This window comes from Mobula hypostoma, chromosome 4 (genome assembly GCF_963921235.1).
Source record: "Mobula hypostoma chromosome 4, sMobHyp1.1, whole genome shotgun sequence".
Taxonomy (NCBI): Eukaryota; Metazoa; Chordata; class Chondrichthyes; order Myliobatiformes; family Myliobatidae; genus Mobula; species Mobula hypostoma.
The window spans coordinates 94,679,846-94,700,599 of record NC_086100.1 but is presented as its reverse complement, the minus strand read 5'-3'; the positions used below and the strand labels follow the sequence as shown (position 1 = coordinate 94,700,599).

The following is a 20,754-nucleotide window of genomic DNA, read 5'->3' as shown; positions in this document are numbered from 1 at the left end:
TTTCCATCAATGTTCAAATAATTAAAACTTTAATTAATTTTAGAAAATGCTCAATGCTGAATGAACACATTTCATTGATAGCTCAGAGAGAATATATAAAACTGAGTATTGAAATAAGCCATTTGTTCATTTGCTACGTGCCATGTCATACGACATAGGAGATCATGGTCTTTCCATAACCATGATTATTCTTGGCAAATTCTTCTACAGAAATGGTTTACCATTGCCGCTTTCTGGACAGCATCTTTACCAAACGGGTGATGCATCTTCAAACCTAGTGCTTTGACCAAGGTTTTGGTTATCTTACCCAATATTTCCTACATGGCTCAGTATCAAATTTTACCTGATAATGCTCACCTAAAGTTTCCTTAGGGCATTTTAATGCCTTAGTGCAAATCATCCATGCAAAATGGCCACGTGAGTCTCTATGAGATGGACACTGCCAGTGGAAATGCACCACAGCAAACAATCATTTTGTCGGTAACAGAATATGGGCAGCTCGTAATTTTCCAATGGGTACTGGACTAATGACAAAATGAAACCCAATTCTCAGATGATTAACAATCCAGAAAAAACCCTCCAAATCCTGCTACAGTAGAATGATCTAGAACAGCTGAAAAATACCATGCCAATTCATTGATTTTCAAGTTAATGAATGGAAATCAAAGCTTTTCATGCCAGCTTACAGCTGTATTCCTTGATAAAAATCAATGCTAAATTCCTCTTGATCCATTGTAGTTTACAGAAATTATTTGTTACCGATAAGTCAATTACCAGTGGAGCTGATTACAGACCAAAAATATTATCTTTATCAAGGTAGAGGGCATAGATATGGTAATAATTATTATTTTACATCTAACTTCAACAGGGAAGACAATGCTGTCAATCCAGTTGAAAGGAGGAGGTAGGTACAATCATAGAGAATTACAATTTAAGAGAATTACAATTTAGGAGAATATACATACGCATGCAAAGTAGAAACAGCATACAGTCCAGATGAAGCAAGGACAAAAATTGTGGATATCCAAGTCACAATATTCCAAATTTCTTCTGAATTTGTAGATAATACAAAAGAACTGGGTTGAGTGCAAATCTACTTGCTAAACTCAAATAAAAAAACACGAGTAGAGAATTAAGCCTAACAATTAAAGAATGTCTAAATTAGTGGTGGAAAAACCATTAGAAAAAATAAATTTTTGGTCAGGTCTAACTAACATTTGGAAAAGAATGGTAGGTTAAATGAAAGTTAAAGACAAATAGTGCTTGATTAACTTGATCAAGTCCTTTGAAGGCACTGTAAAATAGTGATGAAGGTGTTACATAAAACTTTATTGAAAAAGGATGATTGTGTGAATAAAAAATGACAAAAGGAAAAAAATTGGCTGAGAACTCCGTACAAAAGGCTTACATTTCTAATAGTGCATATTATGTCTTCAGATCATTCTGAAGCATTTTATAAACAATGAGGTACTCTATAATTTTTTTCAATTTATGGAAAGTGAGCTTTACTAGCAAGGCAGCTTGTAGTGGTCATCCTTTGTTGTCCTGAACTACCGTCATCCTTCTGATGAAGATATGCCAGCGTTGTTAGGATTTAAGCACAGGGGATAAAGAAATGGCAATACATTTTCATGGTCAGATGGTATATGGGAATGGAACATGGCTTCCTTAAACCTGCTGCCCCTATTCAGGATACTTGATAACACTGTCCATAACACCTATAATCATTTTGCAGAGGACAGGAATATGATAAGATATGTAGCATAGTAGTAGGCCCTTCTCTTCACTGAATCCATATCAACTACTACCCATTTAGATTAATCCTATTTTTAAAAAAATCTGACATTGTTATTAGCACCCCAGATTCCACCACCCACCTACAGATTAGGTAAATTAAGTGACCAATGAACCCACAATCTGCAGGTCTTTGGCATGTGGAAGGAAACTGGAGTACCCAGACATGAGATAAACCTGGGTCTCTGGCAGCAATTCTACAAATTATTTAGTCCAAGTGTAGCAAGTAGGTTTACTGGATATGTCCTGTTTTATGAGGGATAATTTTGAAATTACTATTTGGATGCTTGGATACTAATAATTCTGTAACAGCTAATTAGTATGTATTGTTTGAGCGTATCTTCAACATTACAACAAAGAGGTTGTCTTGCTTGAAGTGCATTTGATATTGTGATAGAAGAGGAAAGTGTTGTTCAAAAATCATTCATAATTTGGAGTAAATGTGAAAAAACTGGTTTTCAGAGTAAGTATTAACCGCAGCACAAGTTGAGGTGTTTACCAACAAAACCAGAGACAATTATTAGGAATTTGAATTAAACTTGAATTTGAAACATTTCTAAAAACAGGTCAGCTGTTGTGACTTGAAGCCAAAGGGGTAATGAAATAAACTGAATAGTTTGGAATTGGATAAACATTTCAAGGGGGAAAACAAATTAGAGGACTAAAAGGAAAAGTTTTAATGGTTTTAACTGCCTCAGCTAATTTGTCTTGCTGTAGTTTGACTTATAATATTTTATATTTTAAAAGTAATACACAAATAAAATTGTTATGATCAGTCACAGGATCCCACGGAAGCTTGAAGTCGATCATAATCAACTTCCACTAAAAAGTGACCATTCTTCTAAAATATTTAAATGGATCTAAAGTGATTTAGATAGAGGTTGAGAAATGTACTGTAGAAATGCAAATCTTGTGACTTGCATATGTTCTGAACTGAACTTGCACATACTTTATCTTTTGAGATCAAGGATGGAAAGCAGGTTAGAATACCCAGGGATTGTGGGAACAGTAATTATTTTGCATAAAGTGGGGATCATTGATTTCCTACAGGGAATAATATCAGGAACAAAATGATTGATGCACAATATTGCCCATACCTGGTAGGAAATAATGTATTTCATGGACAGAGACAATGCAAGCTGTAGCAAAATTATAAGAACCTGTTGAATATATGTGCAGTAAATTGCTGAATAACAACTTGTGATTACTTCCCTTCTGAACCCATTAATGTATTAAAGAAATCGAAATAACTCAGCTGATAGTTTCAATGCATCATAATACTAAGATTTCACAGCTTGCATGAAAATGAATAGGTTGCATGGTCAGCACAACATTGTGGGCCGAAGGGCCTGTAGCATGCTGTAGATGTTCTATGTTCTATGCTAATCAGAATCAGGTTTAATATCACTGGTATATACTACTGTGCAAAAGTCACATGCAAAAAAAATCTGTAAAGCAAAGCTGTTTAGAAAAATAATGAAATGAAATGTTTTTAAATATTAATAAAAATTCCAAAAAGAGCTGTAAACCATAAAAAAAAATCAAATCAGTATTTGGTGGACCACCCTTTGTCTTTAAAACTGCATCAGTTCTCTTGTGCAGTTTCATAAGAAGCAGGAAAAAAAAGTTGTTCCTAACATCTTGGGAGAACTTGGCACAGTTCTTCAGCAGCCTTTACCTATCCTGCTTGCTTCTGTCTCTCCTGGTAATCCCAGACAGTTTCAACGATGTTGAGACCAAGCTCTGCGGAGGTCATACCACCTGTTGCAGAACTCCTCGTTCTTCTTTTCGGTGAAGATAGTCCATAAAGACCCTGGCCATTGTTCTGCTGCAGAATGAAGGTGGGAACAATCAGACCAGATGGTATTACGTGATGGATGAGAATATGCATGTACTTCTTGGCATTGAGGACTCCATTAATTCTGACCAGATTACCTACTCCGAACCTGCAGGGGATATTCGCCATGCTTCACTTGGCTCCAGACACTCATCAATGTTGTGCTCTTCAGTTCTTCTACGGACTGACTCCTTTAAGCTAAAACTTAAACATTTTAGAGTTCAGAGCACTTGTTGCCATTGTTCACCACAATAGTTCCTGTGTTTTTGTGCATAGGTGAGCCTCTTGCCTTCTTTTCTACAATGGAGGAATGACTCTTTGGCAGAAACTCATCCATGAAGATCACTTCTGAAAAGACTTCTTCAAACTGTAAAGGGGTGTCCTTGGATTTCAGTGGTTTTTGTTGAGTTTAGAGCTATAGCAGTGCTGGACTTCTTCTGATTTAGAAGGGATGTCATGTTGATGTATCTCTCGTCTCCTGCACTGTTTCCATGGCCAGTTACTGCGTTTTTTGTCCTCAACCTTGCCAGTTTCTTCATGCTTCTTCAGAAGAGTTTGAACAGTACATCTTGCCTGCCACAAAATTTCTGCCACCCTGTAAGCACTCATCGCCACCCTCGACCATGCCTATTTGGTTCTCACCACTAATGCTGTAATCTTTAGTCTCTGTCTATACGCTGGACATAGAAGTACAGCCCAGTGATTGGACTTTCCAAGGTATGGGTGTGGGATGGCACATAAGCGTTCTTGATGGAGGTATAACCATGGTCGTGTGTTGGCTTCTCTGGTTCCACAGGTAATATGTTGGTGGTAGTTGCTCAGAGACTTCTTCAAGCTGGCCTGGTTCAATGATAGGGAAGGCATCAAGGTGCGATGTATCACGCCTGTTGAATATGGTGCTCAGCTCCTCCGATGCCTGTCTGATGTGGCCTCAGGTGGAATGAACACTGCTACCAGGATGATGACAGAAAACTCCCTTGGAAGATGAAAAGTTAAGACATTTGACTAAGATGTTCCAGGTCAGGTGAGGACTGTGCACCATAATGAGTTAATCATTAAACATACTCCACCTCCTCTATCTTTAAAAGACTCAACTGACTCAGACATCAGAGTGAATGGTGAAGCCATTGGGCTGCAGTGCTGTGTTGTAAATGTAAGCAATGTTTCTATGAAGCAAAGTACACAGCATTCCCTGATGTCCCTCTGGTATTGCAATTTTGCTCTGAGGTCTTCAATTTTATTTTCCTATAGACTTTATATTTGCCAGTAGTATAGAAAGGAATAAGGTTCTAAGGCCTTCGTGTTTCAATTGTACTTGAAGACTGGCATGCTGTCCCCACTTAAAGGGGAACTGCACTCGCAACCAGAGTCTGCCATCCAAGGTCCACACAGGAATTAACAAAAACCAATGTACTAAGAAACCACAGCAAATGTGACATCAAAACAACAAATAACTTTGTAATTTGAAGACCCTGGTTTGTATAGACTAGGAATCAATAACCTAAGCAAATGGATAGTGTAATGCATCCAAAATGTACTAAAAAACAGCAGAAATTGTATTGATACATGCACAGAATAATACGTATTTTATATCTACAAACGTTTGTACCATATGACTGAAATTGCTAATTTTACCTTGATGATTCCCTGCTAAACTTCAAATGCTTTGATTTTTTTTAAGTCAACCATGTTACCTACAATGGTAAATCTGTTCAGTTGGTTATCTTCAAAGTTATTAAATATTTTGGTGACTATGATAAAAACATAAATTGCTTTTATATTGGATTGGGAAGATGTTAGTAAAGCTGAAGGTTTCCTTGACATTGGGAGCTGGAAGTAATTTACTGCTTCTAAATCCAAATAGTTTTGTGAATAATTTCTTATTAACCTGCTAAATCACATTAAACTTCCTTAGAAGGACATAATCTACTTAGAAAACTAGTTAATTATAAAGCAGGTCAGGTCAGTAATTCTACCTCCACATACTTGCTCCCCTAGGTAAAATGGATCATAGCTGGGATTGAGCTTTTCATTTTAAAGCAGAACATTTTCAGGGACTGATTTTTTCATTCAGAATGATAAAAGGTGATTTTTCCATGCAAGACAAAAGGGAATTATTTTTGCTGATATATCTCCTTGACAATAAATGTCAACCATCTCTCCAACAAAACCAAGCCCCTGTCAGCTTCGTCTTAATATTCACTGCTGTTGCTCAATAAAAATGAAATTTCTCAATGAATAGAGGCAACTTCCAGTACACCTGGCTGAGCTGTTGCTGCTGAGGCCTCTGTTGGAAGGAGTTGACTATGGATACTGCATCTAGCTGTCTAGATACGCAAGCATGGACAGTATGATATGGAGAGCAAGTTGCTGCCCAAGTAGCAAGCTCCCTTTCTCCACACATCTAATGAACCCAAAGAAATGGCAGAGACCGATACAATTTGGTGTCAGCAGCATCACAGGAGTTGCCAGTCAACATTGAACTCAATGTAGGACTGCCTTAGGGATATTTGTTATAAATATCCAAATAATCTTTTCCTCTTCAGCAGGTGAAAATAATTTACTGTTTGTCAGATGAGCTCTGGGATTTAAACAAAAAGTGTAATTTAAACCAGTGGCAGATATATACACTGAACTAGAAAAAGCAAACATATGAAGTAAAAAGAACATATTGAGACATGGAAATTTGGTCAACACTGGAAAATAAATAAACCTGGTCTACAGTAAAGACTGAGAAAATGGTAGGAATGAAGGAATTTTGAAGATTGAGAATGAAGAAGTTTGAGTGTCAGGAAGGAGGTAAGTAGACAGTGGGAATTTAATGGATAGAAAACAAATATACGTAACATCATGCTTTTGGAATACACATATTAGGCCAAGTTATAGATGTAGTAAAGGCAGATTTGTTTTAGTGGGGGTTTTAAATTTCCTGAAACGTGGGGAATTTCTTGAATGCATGGTAAAAAGGGTTCTACAGCAACAGGCCCCACTACAAGTTGGAGGAAATGGAAGCCCATGACTGATTAAGATTCCAGACATGGTTAACATCCTAACAGTACATTAGTTTTTATCTAATAATGACTATAACATGATTAAATTCAATTTAGTGTTTAAAATCAAGGAAATCAATTATGAAAATAGATTTAGGTGAGGCCGACTTCAATGGAATGATAAAGACATTGTCAACAGTAAACAAGATAAAATGTGTAAATAGATAAAACAACAGAAGATCAAAGGAAGGTATTTGTTAAAGAAATTGATGTAATCACATTATTTTCCCCAAGGAAAACAAAACGCTAATAGGGATAACAGAACTAAAAGGAAAGCACACGAAACTGTGGAATTCCACACAGATTTTTGCTTCTGGGAGAGGTACAAATGAGCTACAAGAGTATGGAAAGAAATTTCCAAGTAATTTCAAAATCAATACAGCAGATGTAAAAATAGGCAAAAAGAAATACTAACAACAGGAATTCTGCAGATGCTGGAAATTCAAGCAACATACATCAAAGTTGCTGCAGGCCAAGCAGCATCTATAGGAAGAGGCGCAGTCGACGTTTCAGGCCGAGACCCTTCGTCAGGACTAACTGAAGGAAGAGTGAGTAAGGGATTTGAAAGCTGGAGGGGGAGGGGGAGATGCAAAATGATAGGAGAAGACAGGAGGGGGAGGGATGGAGCCGAGAGCTGGACAGGTGATAGGCAGAAGGGGATACGAGAGGATCATGGGACAGGAGGTCCGGGAAGAAAGACGGGGGGGGGGGGGGTGACCCAGAGGATGGGCAAGAGGTATATTCAGAGGGACAGAGGGAGAAAAAGGAGAGTGAGAGAAAGAATGTGTGCATAAAAATGAGTAACAGATGGGGTACGAGGGGGAGGTGGGGCCTTAGCGGAAGTTAGAGAAGTCAATGTTCATGCCATCAGGTTGGAGGCTACCCAGACGGAATATAAGGTGTTGTTCCTCCAACCTGAGTGTGGCTTCATCTTTACAGTAAAGGAGGCCGTGGATAGACATGTCAGAATGGGAATGGGATGTGGAATTAAAATGTGTGGCCACTGGGAGATCCTGCTTTCTCTGGCGGACAGAGCGTAGATGTTCAGCAAAGCGGTCTCCCAGTCTGCGTCGGGTCTCGCCAATATATAAAAGGCCACATCGGGAGCACCGGACACAGTATATCACCCCAGTCGACTCACAGGTGAAGTGATGCCTCACCTGGAAGGACTGTTTGGGAACAAGTGCTACACATGCCCTTACACTTCCTCCCTTACCACCATTCAGGGCCCCAAACAGTCCTTCCAGGTGAGGCATCACTTCACCTGTGAGTCGACTGGGGTGATATACTGCGTCCGGTGCTCCCGATGTGGCCTTTTATATATTGGTGAGACCCAACGCAGACTGGGAGACCGCTTTGCTGAACATCTACGCTCTGTCCGCCAGAGAAAGCAGGATCTCCCAGTGGCCACACATTTTAATTCCACATCCCATTCCCATTCTGACATGTCTATCCACGGCCTCCTCTACTGTAAAGATGAAGCCACACTCAGGTTGGAGGAACAACACCTTATATTCCGTCTGGGTAGCCTCCAACCTGATGGCATGAACATTGACTTCTCTAACTTCCGCTAAGGCCCCACCTCCCCCTCGTACCCCATCTGTTACTCATTTTTATGCACACATTCTTTCTCTCACTCTCCTTTTTCTCCCTCTGTATATACCTCTTGCCCATCCTCTGGGTCACCCCCCCCCCACTTGTCTTTCTTCCCGGACCTCCTGTCCCATGATCCTCTCGTATCCCCTTTTGCCTATCACCTTGTCCAGCTCTCGGCTCTATCCCTCCCCCTCCTGTCTTCTCCTATCATTTTGCATCTCCCCCTCCCCCTCCAGCTTTCAAATCCCTTACTCACTCTTCCTTCAGTTAGTCCTGACGAAGGGTCTCGGCCTGAAACGTTGACTGCGCCTCTTCCTATAGATGCTGCTTGGCCTGCTGCGTTCACCAGCAACTTTGATGTATGTTGCTTAAAAAGAAATACTCTGCAGGCTGAGCAGCATATGTATGAAGAAAAACAGAATATTTTATCAGAACTGCGAAGACATTGAAAAATGTCAAAGGAGAGGTAGAGAAAACAATAAAGGATAAAGGTGTGATAGAATGGAGCACAAGAGAAATATGAAAATTCTAACAAAAAAGTCCATTCAGTCATCATTGTTGTGCCAGCCTTAACAGAGATGACCAACCTATTCCCATTTGCTGCACAATCTTCAGTCACGCAGGTCATGATTTTTCAAATACCATTTTAATGCGCTGAAGATTTCTAAATGTTCTACAGACAGCATGTTCTCGACCATACCTCCTTTTGGGGTGATTATTTTCCTGCTTTGATTCTCTCCAAATGAAAATCTAGGCCCTCTGCTATTTAAACTGGAATCAGGCAGCTCCTACCAGCATTATCTGGGTTCTTCCTAATTTTATACATGCAAGTATCCTCTCAGGTTTCTTGTTTCAAAGGAAACAAATCCAGCCTAAGCAATCTGCAAACCTGTTTCACATCTTTTTTCAGCAACTACGTTTACTTCCCATAACTTGGTGATTCAAGTGATACTTGCATCAGATATAGCACTTCTAAAGTTTTACTAGTAGAGATTGAATAATTCAAGTGTGGAGATGCCAACTAAAGGTTCAGAAAGGCGGTGCTTGCCAGTGATGCAGTGGCGTCAGTACCATACTTTGAAGCGAATGGTCCCTGGCTGGCCCCTTGCACGCTTTCCGTCTGTGCTGGGTTGAGCATCAAATTAGCAACTTGGCCTCATTAAAAAAAAACAGCAGACAATGCTAAGGAAACAGCAAAAAAATGCCGCCAGATGCACAACAAGGCACAAAAAGGAACAACAGAGAGATGATGAGTGAAAACTAATACACCGGAAATAGAGAGGATAATCAAAATGTACAATAGAACAAACAAACAAGAGTGGAGTGCTGATCGCCTGAAATTGTCAATCCAATATCAAGTCCCGAAAACTGTATCATGTCAAATAAGAGGTGATGCTATTCCTTGGGATTGAACAGTATTGGAAGCAAAACAAAGTGACAGCTACCTGGAAGCTCATCCTTGCAGTCAGAAAAGAGTTGTTCAGTGAAGTAGTCAATCCATTTAATGTTTTTTTTAAAAATTCATTTGTGTGGCTAGGAGCAATGACTAATACTTATGATACTATAAGCAAAAACAGAGAAATGGCAGGCATGTTAAATAATTATTTTACATCAGTAGATTATAGGGAGGAACAGGATTAATGTGTCTGAAATCTCAAAATTAATATTTCCTAATTAGCAACAATGAAGGGTAAAGCGACACTGAAGTGTGCCAAATTCCAACACGCAAAGAGTTTCCATCTCAAAGGCTTTAAAGAAATGAAGTGAGAAAATTGGACAGCAATAGTTAAGTCACTTATAGTATGCTCTCAATTGAGGAAGCATTTCTTTTATATCAGGGGTTCCAACCTGGGGTCCATAGACTGCTTGGTTAATGGTAGGAGTCCATGGCATAAAAAAGGCTGGGAACTCCCGCTTTAGATTATAAAACTAACTGGGTTCCCATGTCACAATGGGACAACCACACCATACCATCCAAGTTCAACTTACACTTGCATTATTTCAAATTTACCATATGTGCATGTGCTTCCTTCTTCTAGTTCTGTTTGTCACTCAACTATTTAAGAACAGTGGGGAAGAAACCAGAACATTACAGATCAATTATCCCAACTTCAATTATAGTAAAATTATTAGAGTCTATAATTGAGGATAAAATGACTGAATGGCTTGAAATTTGTCTACTAGTCAAATAGAGAAAACACAGGTTTGCAGGAGATGTCATTCCTTTATAGTTCAGTGATCAACAAAGGCAAGAAAATTGTTTACTTGGATGTCTAAAAATGATTCTATTTTTTTAAATAAAGAAACCATTAGCTAAAGCTGAAGCTTAAGCAATTAAAGGCAAATTATTGATCTGATTAAGGAAAAGGCTGACTGGCAGGAGACAGTTGGGATAATGGTCAGAAGGCTGGATATGAACAGTGACATTTTTCAGAAATCTGTGTAAAGCTACACGTAATCACATGTATGAACAATATGATGTATAGCTTTCTAGTCCAGTTTATTTGTGTGAATGGCAGAAGGTTCAATGGAATTGTGATCATGTAAATCAAAGTATTCAATTTATAATGATATACAAAGCAAATTGGTCAAATTTTCAATATAAACAATGTGAGAAGTAAAACAGAGAGAATGGATAATGTTTTAAATGGCGAAAATATTAAAACACCAATAAGGAATAGGTGCAGATCGTTTAAACAATAATAATAATGATAATAAATCTAAAGAACTGCAAAAGTATAGGATTAAGAATGGTTTGATGCAAGCTACTCTGGATCTCAAATCTTTGGAAGAATACACTGTCTACAATTTAGGATAATTTCATTGAAGGTTTCAAGATATTAATAAGAATGTATGAAGGCAATAGGGAGGATTTATTTCTATTAGTTAAGGAGCTAGTACCAAAGGGCAGAAAAATTTGTTAGTTAAGAAATATTAGACTAAAAAGCATTATCCAAAGTAAAAATGGAGGGTCAGATCTTTAAAGTATGAAGTTATAAGTCACATTTGCATACAACGAGTGGTAAAAGTTTTGAACTGCAAATAATATTTGATGCTGAGTGCATGATTCATTTCACTCTCTTGAATATTGAAGGTAATCTCTGGACTAAAACCTACATTAAGCTTATGGTATCTGATAAATTCATACCAGAATTTCCAACTCTGATGAAACAAAAAACCTGAAGGATTTAAGAATATATACATTTACCTAAATTACATGCAATACATTTTTGTTTTGACTAAAATGAAACTGCATGGCTACACACATGGCCAATCAATAATTTTAACAGGACAATATTGTTCTAAAGAATACAACAATAGAAACTTTCTATTGATGGATCTTCCAAACTGAATATCTAACATACCTTGTAAAAAGAATTTATCAGAATAATCATATATAACTGTCAATGGCAATTTCTGTGCATCTGTCAAAAACAGGCACTGTTTGCTAACATAAAACAGAAAATTCTAGGAATACTGAGCATCTCTGGAGAGAGAAAAGTTAACAACCTGAAATGATAACCCTGGCTTGTTTCCCTCTCCATGGATGCTTTTACATCTATTGATTATTTCCAACAACTTATTTTTATTTCAGATTTCCAGCAACTGCAGTTTTGTTTGGACAGAGCTTGTTAACTAAGCTTCAGCTTTTCCTTCTCAATTCACCCACGAGAATAGCTGCCATGTTGTATTCAAACCAGATAAGAGTTAGCACAAAGGTTGCAGATGTATGTGGTAACTATTTCTGTCAGCTAATTATGATGTGGTAAGGTGGGAAGAATGAAGTGCGATCAGTGTAGAACGAGTGCAAATACTTTAGGGTTATTGTGGACTTGGTAGCCAAAGGTCCTGATTCATGCCAACCACAGAACACTACAGCACAGAAAACAGGCCATTCGGCCCTTCCAGTCTGTGCCGAAACATATTTCTGCTAGTCCCATTGGCCTGCATCCAGTCCATAACCTCCAGACCTCTCCTATCCATGTACCTATCCAATTTATTCTTAAAACTTAACAGTAGATCTAAATGTTCCAAAAATATATATTGCATGCATTATCATATTTGTTTCCACAAAACTCAGTTGTTCAACTCCAAGATTTTAGCTCCACCAATTACTACATCATTGATTGTTATGTCTTGACTGATTGCATCTCTTAACCTCACCATCAATAAGGACTAAATGATTCAGTAGCATTGGTTACAGGGGAGCCAACAATGAAGGGATCTGAGATGACATTCATGTCCACTCTCAGACTGATTTAGGAATTGAATTTGGTAATTTACTGAAACTCTGGTTGTCATTCAGCCCCATCAACTCTTCAAATCCATTCAGCAGATCACATGCAATGACAATTATTCCTTAAAGCAATTTTCTTCAAAGTGAATGCTGCAGAGTGCAAAGTGGCATCCTCGGTATATTTAATGTATTTGGAACTTGCTTTCAAATGCAGTAAAAACGACTTTGGACATACATCTTCAACCAATCTGATGTGTTCATCAGATTAACAGCTGATTTGTAGGATCAAACAGAAACAATGCTTTAAATTCACTGATCAATAAGGTTTCTTGTATAATGATTCCTTATCAAGAATGAAAAAATTTGAAGAGCACAGGTACAGAACTGATCCTATTCAATCTAACGTGGAAGAAGCTGCCATCGTATGATCCAGTACACAAGCGTGAGAACGATTGTTACCAGCTGCTGACATATATCCACAGTATAGTTGGTTGCACACCATTCAGTGAACTTCTCCACTGGAATGATTCACCTCAGTGGTCAGCTGAAATCGTGAGAACCCAAGCAAACATGAGTAGGCAGGCGCAGGTATGTTAAAGTTGATACAGTGACAATACCTGTAAAGTATCAATTGTAAAACACAAATATTTTCACCTATTTATCAAATTAGGGTGCTAATTTAGAAAAAAATCTCAGTTCTTGCTGTAAAGACACAATGGGGTGCTTCAATCAGTAAATAAAGTTCTCTGACACTGCTGGGGGCTTTTACCTCAAGGTGCGGTGGGGAGGGCATCTGGGCACTGCCAACTCAAACCAGCGTCCCCTCGGTGGGCGCCAATCGGGCCGGGAGCCCTTGACCGCACGTGGCAGCCAGCTGGAGATGGTAGACCCGTCGTCGGCTTGATTTGAGCTTAACCAAAATGGGAGTTCCGAGCTCTCAATCTGCCAGGCAGGAGAACAGGGAACAGGAGCGAAAAAATACCCAGAGGAGCCACAGCCAATAAAACGCCAGCAGCTGCCTCTGCTCCTACCTGTAAACTGAAGTCTCGAATGTGAGCCATTTCCATGAGGGCCGGTACTGGCAGTCTCCGAGGGCAAGGACTGCAGCACAATATCTACATATAGGCCCAAGAGGACATCGCCGCCTCCGAAGGCCGCCTCGAACCTCCGCAAAGCCCGTCAGCTCCTGACTATTTGGGTCTCCAGCCCTCCTGTGCCCGCCGACTGCGCAAGCGCGCGCTCACCATGGAGCTTGCCGGGAATCGGAGTTCTCCAGCCGGCTACGGACCCGCACTCGCCACTGACGACTGAACAAAGAACGACAACTCCCGGCATGCACCGCAGTGGCGCGGAGATTCCGGCCTGAGTAGGCCGCCTCGGCTGGCGTCACGACACACCCTCCTTCTCCGAATCCCTTTGGAGCAGCCTCTTGTCACTCCGGTAATGATGTAGCGGCATCTCCAAAGGGGGATTCGCAGCTGGGAACGACCTTTGACGTTGTTTAAACGTCGTGGATGGCGTCGCAAAGGAAATTTGACGCCTAAACCCCAACCTCAGCGACGGACCCAGTAAAATTATCCCAGCTCGACAGACAGGGATTTCAACACCATGATCAACCAAGAGGGATCCCAGAGAAGGAATAGCACAGGTTTTCCAAACCCTACAGAAAAAAAACACAGCAAAAAAAAAGTTTCAAGCCGAGATTGTTTTTGTGGGTGGGGTGGAAAGTGTATGATGTTTGGAGCCAATTACGAAATCCACTCTAGAAGCCCGGCTGGTATTAGAAGCAATGGGACAATGTTGGTATAACTACCTAGTAGGAGGTTGACAGTCATCAAAAATGCAAAGCCCATTCAACACAGGCTCCCTGTTGAGGATATAAAAACCCAGCGATTCAAATCCACAGGAGAAGCCTGTAAAAACCAATAGTAATACCAAGTTCACCAGGGTCCCAGTCCAGAAGAATGAAACAGATAGGTGCAGTGGGATCAGTAAACCTGCAACAATAAGTATTCCAGAAGAAAGGAACAGTGCGAGCTCAACAGAGGTGGGTAATCCGAAGCCCCAATAAGGGTGTAAAACCTAGAGAAAAATATAGAATAATATAGACCAGCAGGAATCTGAAACTCAAGAGGCATATGGAATCCAGCCAAATCAGTGTACCTGAATCCTTCAGGGATAATGAAGTCAGAAAATGAACCCAATAGCCTGTGAGAAGCAGGGACAAGGTCAGGAGGACTGATGGAATAGTTAGGCTCTTTCATAAGAAACCAGTGAACAACTGACTGAAAATCACAGCACTATACAAATCAACGACTAAATGTACTTGAAATTAGCAGAATATCTTCTTTTAAATTGTAGTCCAATTTGTGTATTAATACTTATGCAGATTATTCACACATGGGTGGTTATTATTACAATAGTAAATGGATGGTTCACTGTATCAATACACAGAGTGGGTATTTATTGGCTACTGCAATATTTATTAGTCAATGTAGTAATTACTTTATATCTGATTTTACAGATCAATTCTTTGGTATTGTACTTCACAAAAGTTTGCACTTATTTATATTCTCAGAGTGCTTGTATTTTGCAACTTCAGCTGCGTCTTCATATAAGACTACAGATTTTAGAATCTAGAGGAACTCAGCATGTCAGGCAGCATCCATGGAGGGAAATGAACAGTTGACCTTTCAGCTGTGTTGTGATGTGATGCTCCACCTTCATTATCTCCATCATAGCAGCCTAACTGCTAGTTCAGTTGCACTCACACAGCATATAGTAGGCTGTCAGAAATGTTTTTATAGGATGAAACTGAGCTTGAGGACCTGAAAGAAGATGATACTGTACTTGGAGTGTTGTTCCTCTGTGGAATGTAGAGAAATTAATGCCCTCAACCGGAGACATGAGTCTTTGATCTTAAGTCATCAAAAGTGAAATTTAATTGAAATATTGAACACGTGGTGAAAAGGTAGAGATGTTAGCTTACATGCCCTTTTTTGGAAGATTTTTGCAACACCCTGAGCATGTTGGATAGTAGGAGTTGTCTATTTAGCCTCCTAAATCTCTTCAGTCATCTAACTGTGCCTTCCATGTACAGCTGTTGCTTGAGACAGCACCACCTGTAGTTACTACCAATGGTGGAGAGGGTTGTGTCAGTGATGTACTCAGCTGAATCCACAAGTCTGTACCTTCTTACATTCCTGTCAATTCAAATTGCTATACCAGACAACAATGCAACCATTCGGGATACTTTCAAGAGAAGAAGTTCGTGAGAGATTGTGAAAAGCTGAATCACTTAATCTCCTAAAAAAAAGTAAGGACATCCTTGTGATTACATCTATATGCTGAGCCCAGGATTGACGATTCAATATAACATCCAGGAATTTAAAGCTGTTGTTATCTCCACTGCTGATTCCCCCAATGTAGACTGATGCATGTGCATCATCCTTCCCCAATCAGTTCTTTAGTTTTACTGACGTAGTGTGAGAGGTTGTTATTGGGCACCATTCAACCAGTTGTCCTATGTTGTTCTTGTATGCTGAGTCATCACCACCACTGGTCAATTTGTATATAGCAGTGAAGCTATGCTTTGCCTTCCAATCCTATGTAGAAACATAGAAACATAGAAAATAGATGCAGGAGTAGGCCATTCAGCCCTTTGAGCCTGCACCGCCATTCAGTATGATCATGGCTGATCATCCAACTCAGAACCCTGTACCAGCCTTCCCTCCATACCCCCTGATCCCTTTAGCCACAAGGGCCATATCTAACTCCCTCTTAAATATAGCCAATGAACTGGTCTCAACGGTTTCCTGTGGCAGAGAATTCCACAGATTCACCACCCTCTGTGTGAAGAAGTTTTTCCTAATCTCAGTCCTAAAAGGCTTCCCCTTTATCCTCAAACTGTGACCCCTCGTTCTGGACTTCCCCAACATCGGGAACAATCTTCCTGCATCTAGCCTGTCCAATCCCTTTAGGATTTTATACGTTTCAATCAGATCCCCCCTCAATCTTCTAAATTCCAACGAGTACAAGCCCAGTTCATCCAGTCTTTCTTCATATGAAAGTCCTGCCAACCCAGGAATCAATCTGGTGAACCTTCTTTGTACTCCCTCTATGGCAAGGATGTCTTTCCTCAGATTAGGGGACCAAAACTGCACACAATACTCCAGGTGTGGTTTCACCAAGGCCTTGTACAACTGCAGTAGTACCTCCCTGCTCCTGTACTCGAATCCTCTCGCTATAGATGCCAGCATACCGTTCGCCTTTTTCACCACCTGCTGTACCTGCATGCCCACTTTCAATGACTGGTGTATAATGACACCCAGGTCTCGTTGCACCTCCCCTTTTCCTAATCGGCCACCATTCAGATAATAATCTGTTTTCCTGTTTTTGCCACCAAAGTGGGTAACTTCACATTTATCCACATTAAATTGCATCTGCCATGAATTTGCCCACTCACCTAACCTATCCAAGTCACCCTGTATCCTCTTAGCATCCTCTTCACAGCTAACACTGCCACTCAGCTTCGTGTCATCCGCAAACTTGGAGATGCTGCATTTAATTCCCTCATCCAAGTCATTAATATATATTGTAAACAACTGGGGTCCCAGCACTGAGCCTTGCGGTACCCCACTAGTCACTGCCTGCCATTCTGAAAAGGTCCCATTTATTCCCACTCTTTGCTTCCTGTCTGCCAACCAATTCTCTATCCACATCAATACCTTACCCCCAATACCGTGTGCTTTAAGTTTGCACACTAAACTCCTGTGTGGGACCTTGTCAAAAGCCTTTTGAAAATCCAAATATACCACATCCACTGGTTCTCCCCTATCCACTCTACTAGTTACATCCTCAAAAAATTCTATGAGATTCGTCAGACATGATTTTCCTTTCACAAATCCATGCTGACTTTGTCCGATGATTTCACCGCTTTCCAAATGTGCTGTTATCACATCTTTGATAACTGACTCCAGCAGTTTCCCCACCACCGATGTTAGGCTAACCGGTCTATAATTCCCTGGTTTCTCTCTCCCTCCTTTTTTAAAAAGTGTGGTTACATTAGCCACCCTCCAATGCTCAGGAACTAGTCCAGAATCTAAAGAGTTTTGAAAAATTATCACTAATGCATCCACTATTTCTTGGGCTACTTCCTTAAGCACTCTGGGATGCAGACCATCTGGCCCTGGGGATTTATCTGCCTTTAATCCCTTCAATTTACCTAACACCACTTCCCTACTAACATGTATCTCCCTCAGTTCCTCCATCTCACTGGACCCTCTGTCCCCTATTATTTCCGGAAGATTATTTATGTCCTCCTTAGTGAAGACAGAACCAAAGTAGTTATTCAATTGTTCTGCCATGTCCTTGCTCCCCATAATCAATTCACCTGTTTCTGTCTGTAGGGGACCTACATTTGTCGTAACCAATCTTTTTCTTTTCACATATCTATAAAAGCTTTTACAGTCAGTTTTTATGTTCCCTGCCAGTTTTCTCTCATAATCTTTTTTCCCCTTTGGGAATACAGTAATGGGCTAAGCACACAGACTTGAGGTGCATCTGCTTTGACAGTCAGCAAGAAGATTAGCTTTATTTATTACATGTGCATCAAAACATTGAAACATACAGTGAAATGCATCTTTTTGCATCAATGACCACCATAGTCCAAGGATGTGCTGGGCAGCCTGCAAGTGCCTTCACGCTTCCGGTGGCAACATAGCATGCCCACAACTTACTAATCCTAACCCTAACCCATATGTCTTTGGAATGTTGGAGGAAACTGGAGCACCTGGAGGAAATCCACATGCTCAGGAGGAGAGTGTATAAACTCCTTACAGACAGCAATAGGAATTGAACCCTGATTGCTGCTGTTGTGAAGTGCTGTGCTAACCGTTATGCTACAGTGCCATTGTTGTTAGCAATCTTCACTGACCGAGGATTGATTCCAATGGCGCCCTATATAATTTCTTGTTATTCCTCTCCACACATTGTGGCGTATCGGGCAGCAATAGCCATTTCTTTAGCATTTGTTTTTTTACGAGACTCAGTTGCTAGCTCAACGCTCAACCCTACACAGATGGAAAACATGCAAGGAGCCAGCAAGATTTGAACCCAGGACTACTCGCCTCAAAGTCTGGTGCAGATGCCACTACAACACCAGCTGGCTTTTTATAATTTCTAAAGGTACCCAGATCCTCTCTAATAAAGTCACCGTGGCTTGTAATCCTTTGTTAGCTTTCAGTGATTTACATGCAAGACCACCAGGGTCTCCCTGAGACCTACACTCTTCCAATCTCTCATGATTTATTGTATATTCTTCCCTTATGTTTTTTTCTAAGTGATTCAAAATTTGTCTACATCACATTCTGTCATGATCTTGTCCCTTCACTCAGCCTGTATATATCACTCCGAAAGGTTCCGATAGACTGCAATCAGTAAGGATAGGTATCAACAACTCCTCTATAATTATTCTAAACACTGGAGCTCCATGTGGTTGTGCCCTCAGCCCTCTACCCTACTCCCTGTACACTTATGACTGCTTGGCTAGATTCTGCTCTAACTACATCGACTAGTTTGCAGATGATAACAGCAAAGTAGTTTGCGTTTCAAATAATGATCAATTAGAGTACAGGAAAGAACTAGAGAATTTACTAGTGTGGTGTTATGACAACAATATTTCACTCAATGTCAGCAAAACAAAAGAGCTGGTCATTAACTTCAGGAAGAGGGGCAGTGCACATGCACCTGTCTGCATCAAAGGTGAGAGCATTGAGAGCTTCAGGTTCCTAGGACTGAACATCACTGATAGATTGTTCTAGTACTAGCATATGGAGACAACTGAGAAAGCTCATCCTGCCTCTACTTCCTTAGGAGGCTAAAGAAATTTGGCATGTCACTGCCAACTTACCAATTTTTATCAATGGATCATAGAAAACATCCTATCTGGATGCATATTGGCTTTGTGTAAGACCATAAGACAAAGGAGCAGAAGTCGGCCATTTGGCCCACCGAGTCTGTGCTGCCATTTTATCATGAGCTGATCCGTTCTCCCATTTAGTCCCACTCCCCCGCCTTCTCACCATAACCTTTGATGCCCTGGCTACTCAGATACCTATCAATCTCTGCCTTAAATGCACACAATGACTTGGCCTCCACAGCCTTCTGGGGGAGAACATTCCATATATCCAACACTCTCTGGGTGAAAAAGTTTTTCCTCAACTCTGTTCTAAATGGCCTACCCCTTATTCTTAAACTGTGGCCTCTGGTTCTGGACTCACCCATCAGCAGGAACATGCTTCCTGCCTCTAGTGTGTCCAATCCCTTAATAATATTATATGTTTCAATAAGATTCCCCTCTCAGCCTTCTAAATTCCAGAGTATACAAACCCAGTCGCTCCAATCTTTCGACATATGACAGTCCCGCCGCTGCACTCCCTCAATAGCAAGAATGTCCTTCCTCAAATTTGGAGACCAAAACTGCACACAGTACTCCAGGTGTGGTCTCACCAGGGCCCTGTACAGCTGCAGAAGGACCTCTTTGCTCTTATACTCAATTCCCCTTGTTATGAAGGCCAGCATGCCATTAGCTTTTTTCACTGCCTGCTGTACTTGCATGCTTGCTTTCAGTGACTGATGTACAAGAACACCTAGATCTTGTTGTGCTTCCCCTTTTCCTAACTTGACTCCATTTAGATAATAATCTGCCTTCCTGTTCTTACCACCAAAGTGGATAACCTCACACTTATCCACATTAAACTGCATCTGCCCACTCACCCAGCCTGTCCAAGTCACCCTCATTCTCATAATATCTCCCTCACATTTCACACTGCCATCCAGCTTTGTGTCACCGGCAAATTTGCTAATGTTACTTTTAATTCCCTCATCTAAATTATTAATATATATTGTAAACAGCTGCGGTCCCAGCACTGAACCCTACGGTACCCCACCGGTCACCGCCTGCCATTCCGAAAGGGACCCGTTAATCGCTACTCTTTGTTTTCTGTCAGCCAGCCAATTTTCAATCCATATCAGTACTCTTCCCCCAATACCACGTGCCCTAATTTTGCCCCCTAATCTCCTATGTGGGACTTTATCAAAGGCTTTCTGAAGGTCCAGGTACACTACATCCACTGGCTTTCCCATGTCCATTTTCATAGTTACATCCTCAAAAAATTCCAGAAGATTAGTCAAGCACGATTTCTCCTTCGTAAATCCATGCTGACTCGGACCGATCCTGT

The 20,754-nt window shown here is 40.5% G+C and overlaps 1 protein-coding gene across 1 annotated transcript in view; it reads right to left on the bottom strand.

Moving 5' to 3' along the window:
• Positions 1–13,773, bottom strand: part of stk25b (serine/threonine kinase 25b) — a 93,848-nt gene extending 80,075 nt beyond the window's left edge. The window contains exon 1 of the mRNA XM_063046173.1: positions 13,546–13,773. Coding sequence (XP_062902243.1) covers positions 13,546–13,581 — 36 coding nt within the window. The 5' untranslated portion in view covers positions 13,582–13,773. The remainder of the gene's footprint in view (positions 1–13,545) is intronic.
• Positions 13,774–20,754: the final 6,981 nt, after the last annotated feature.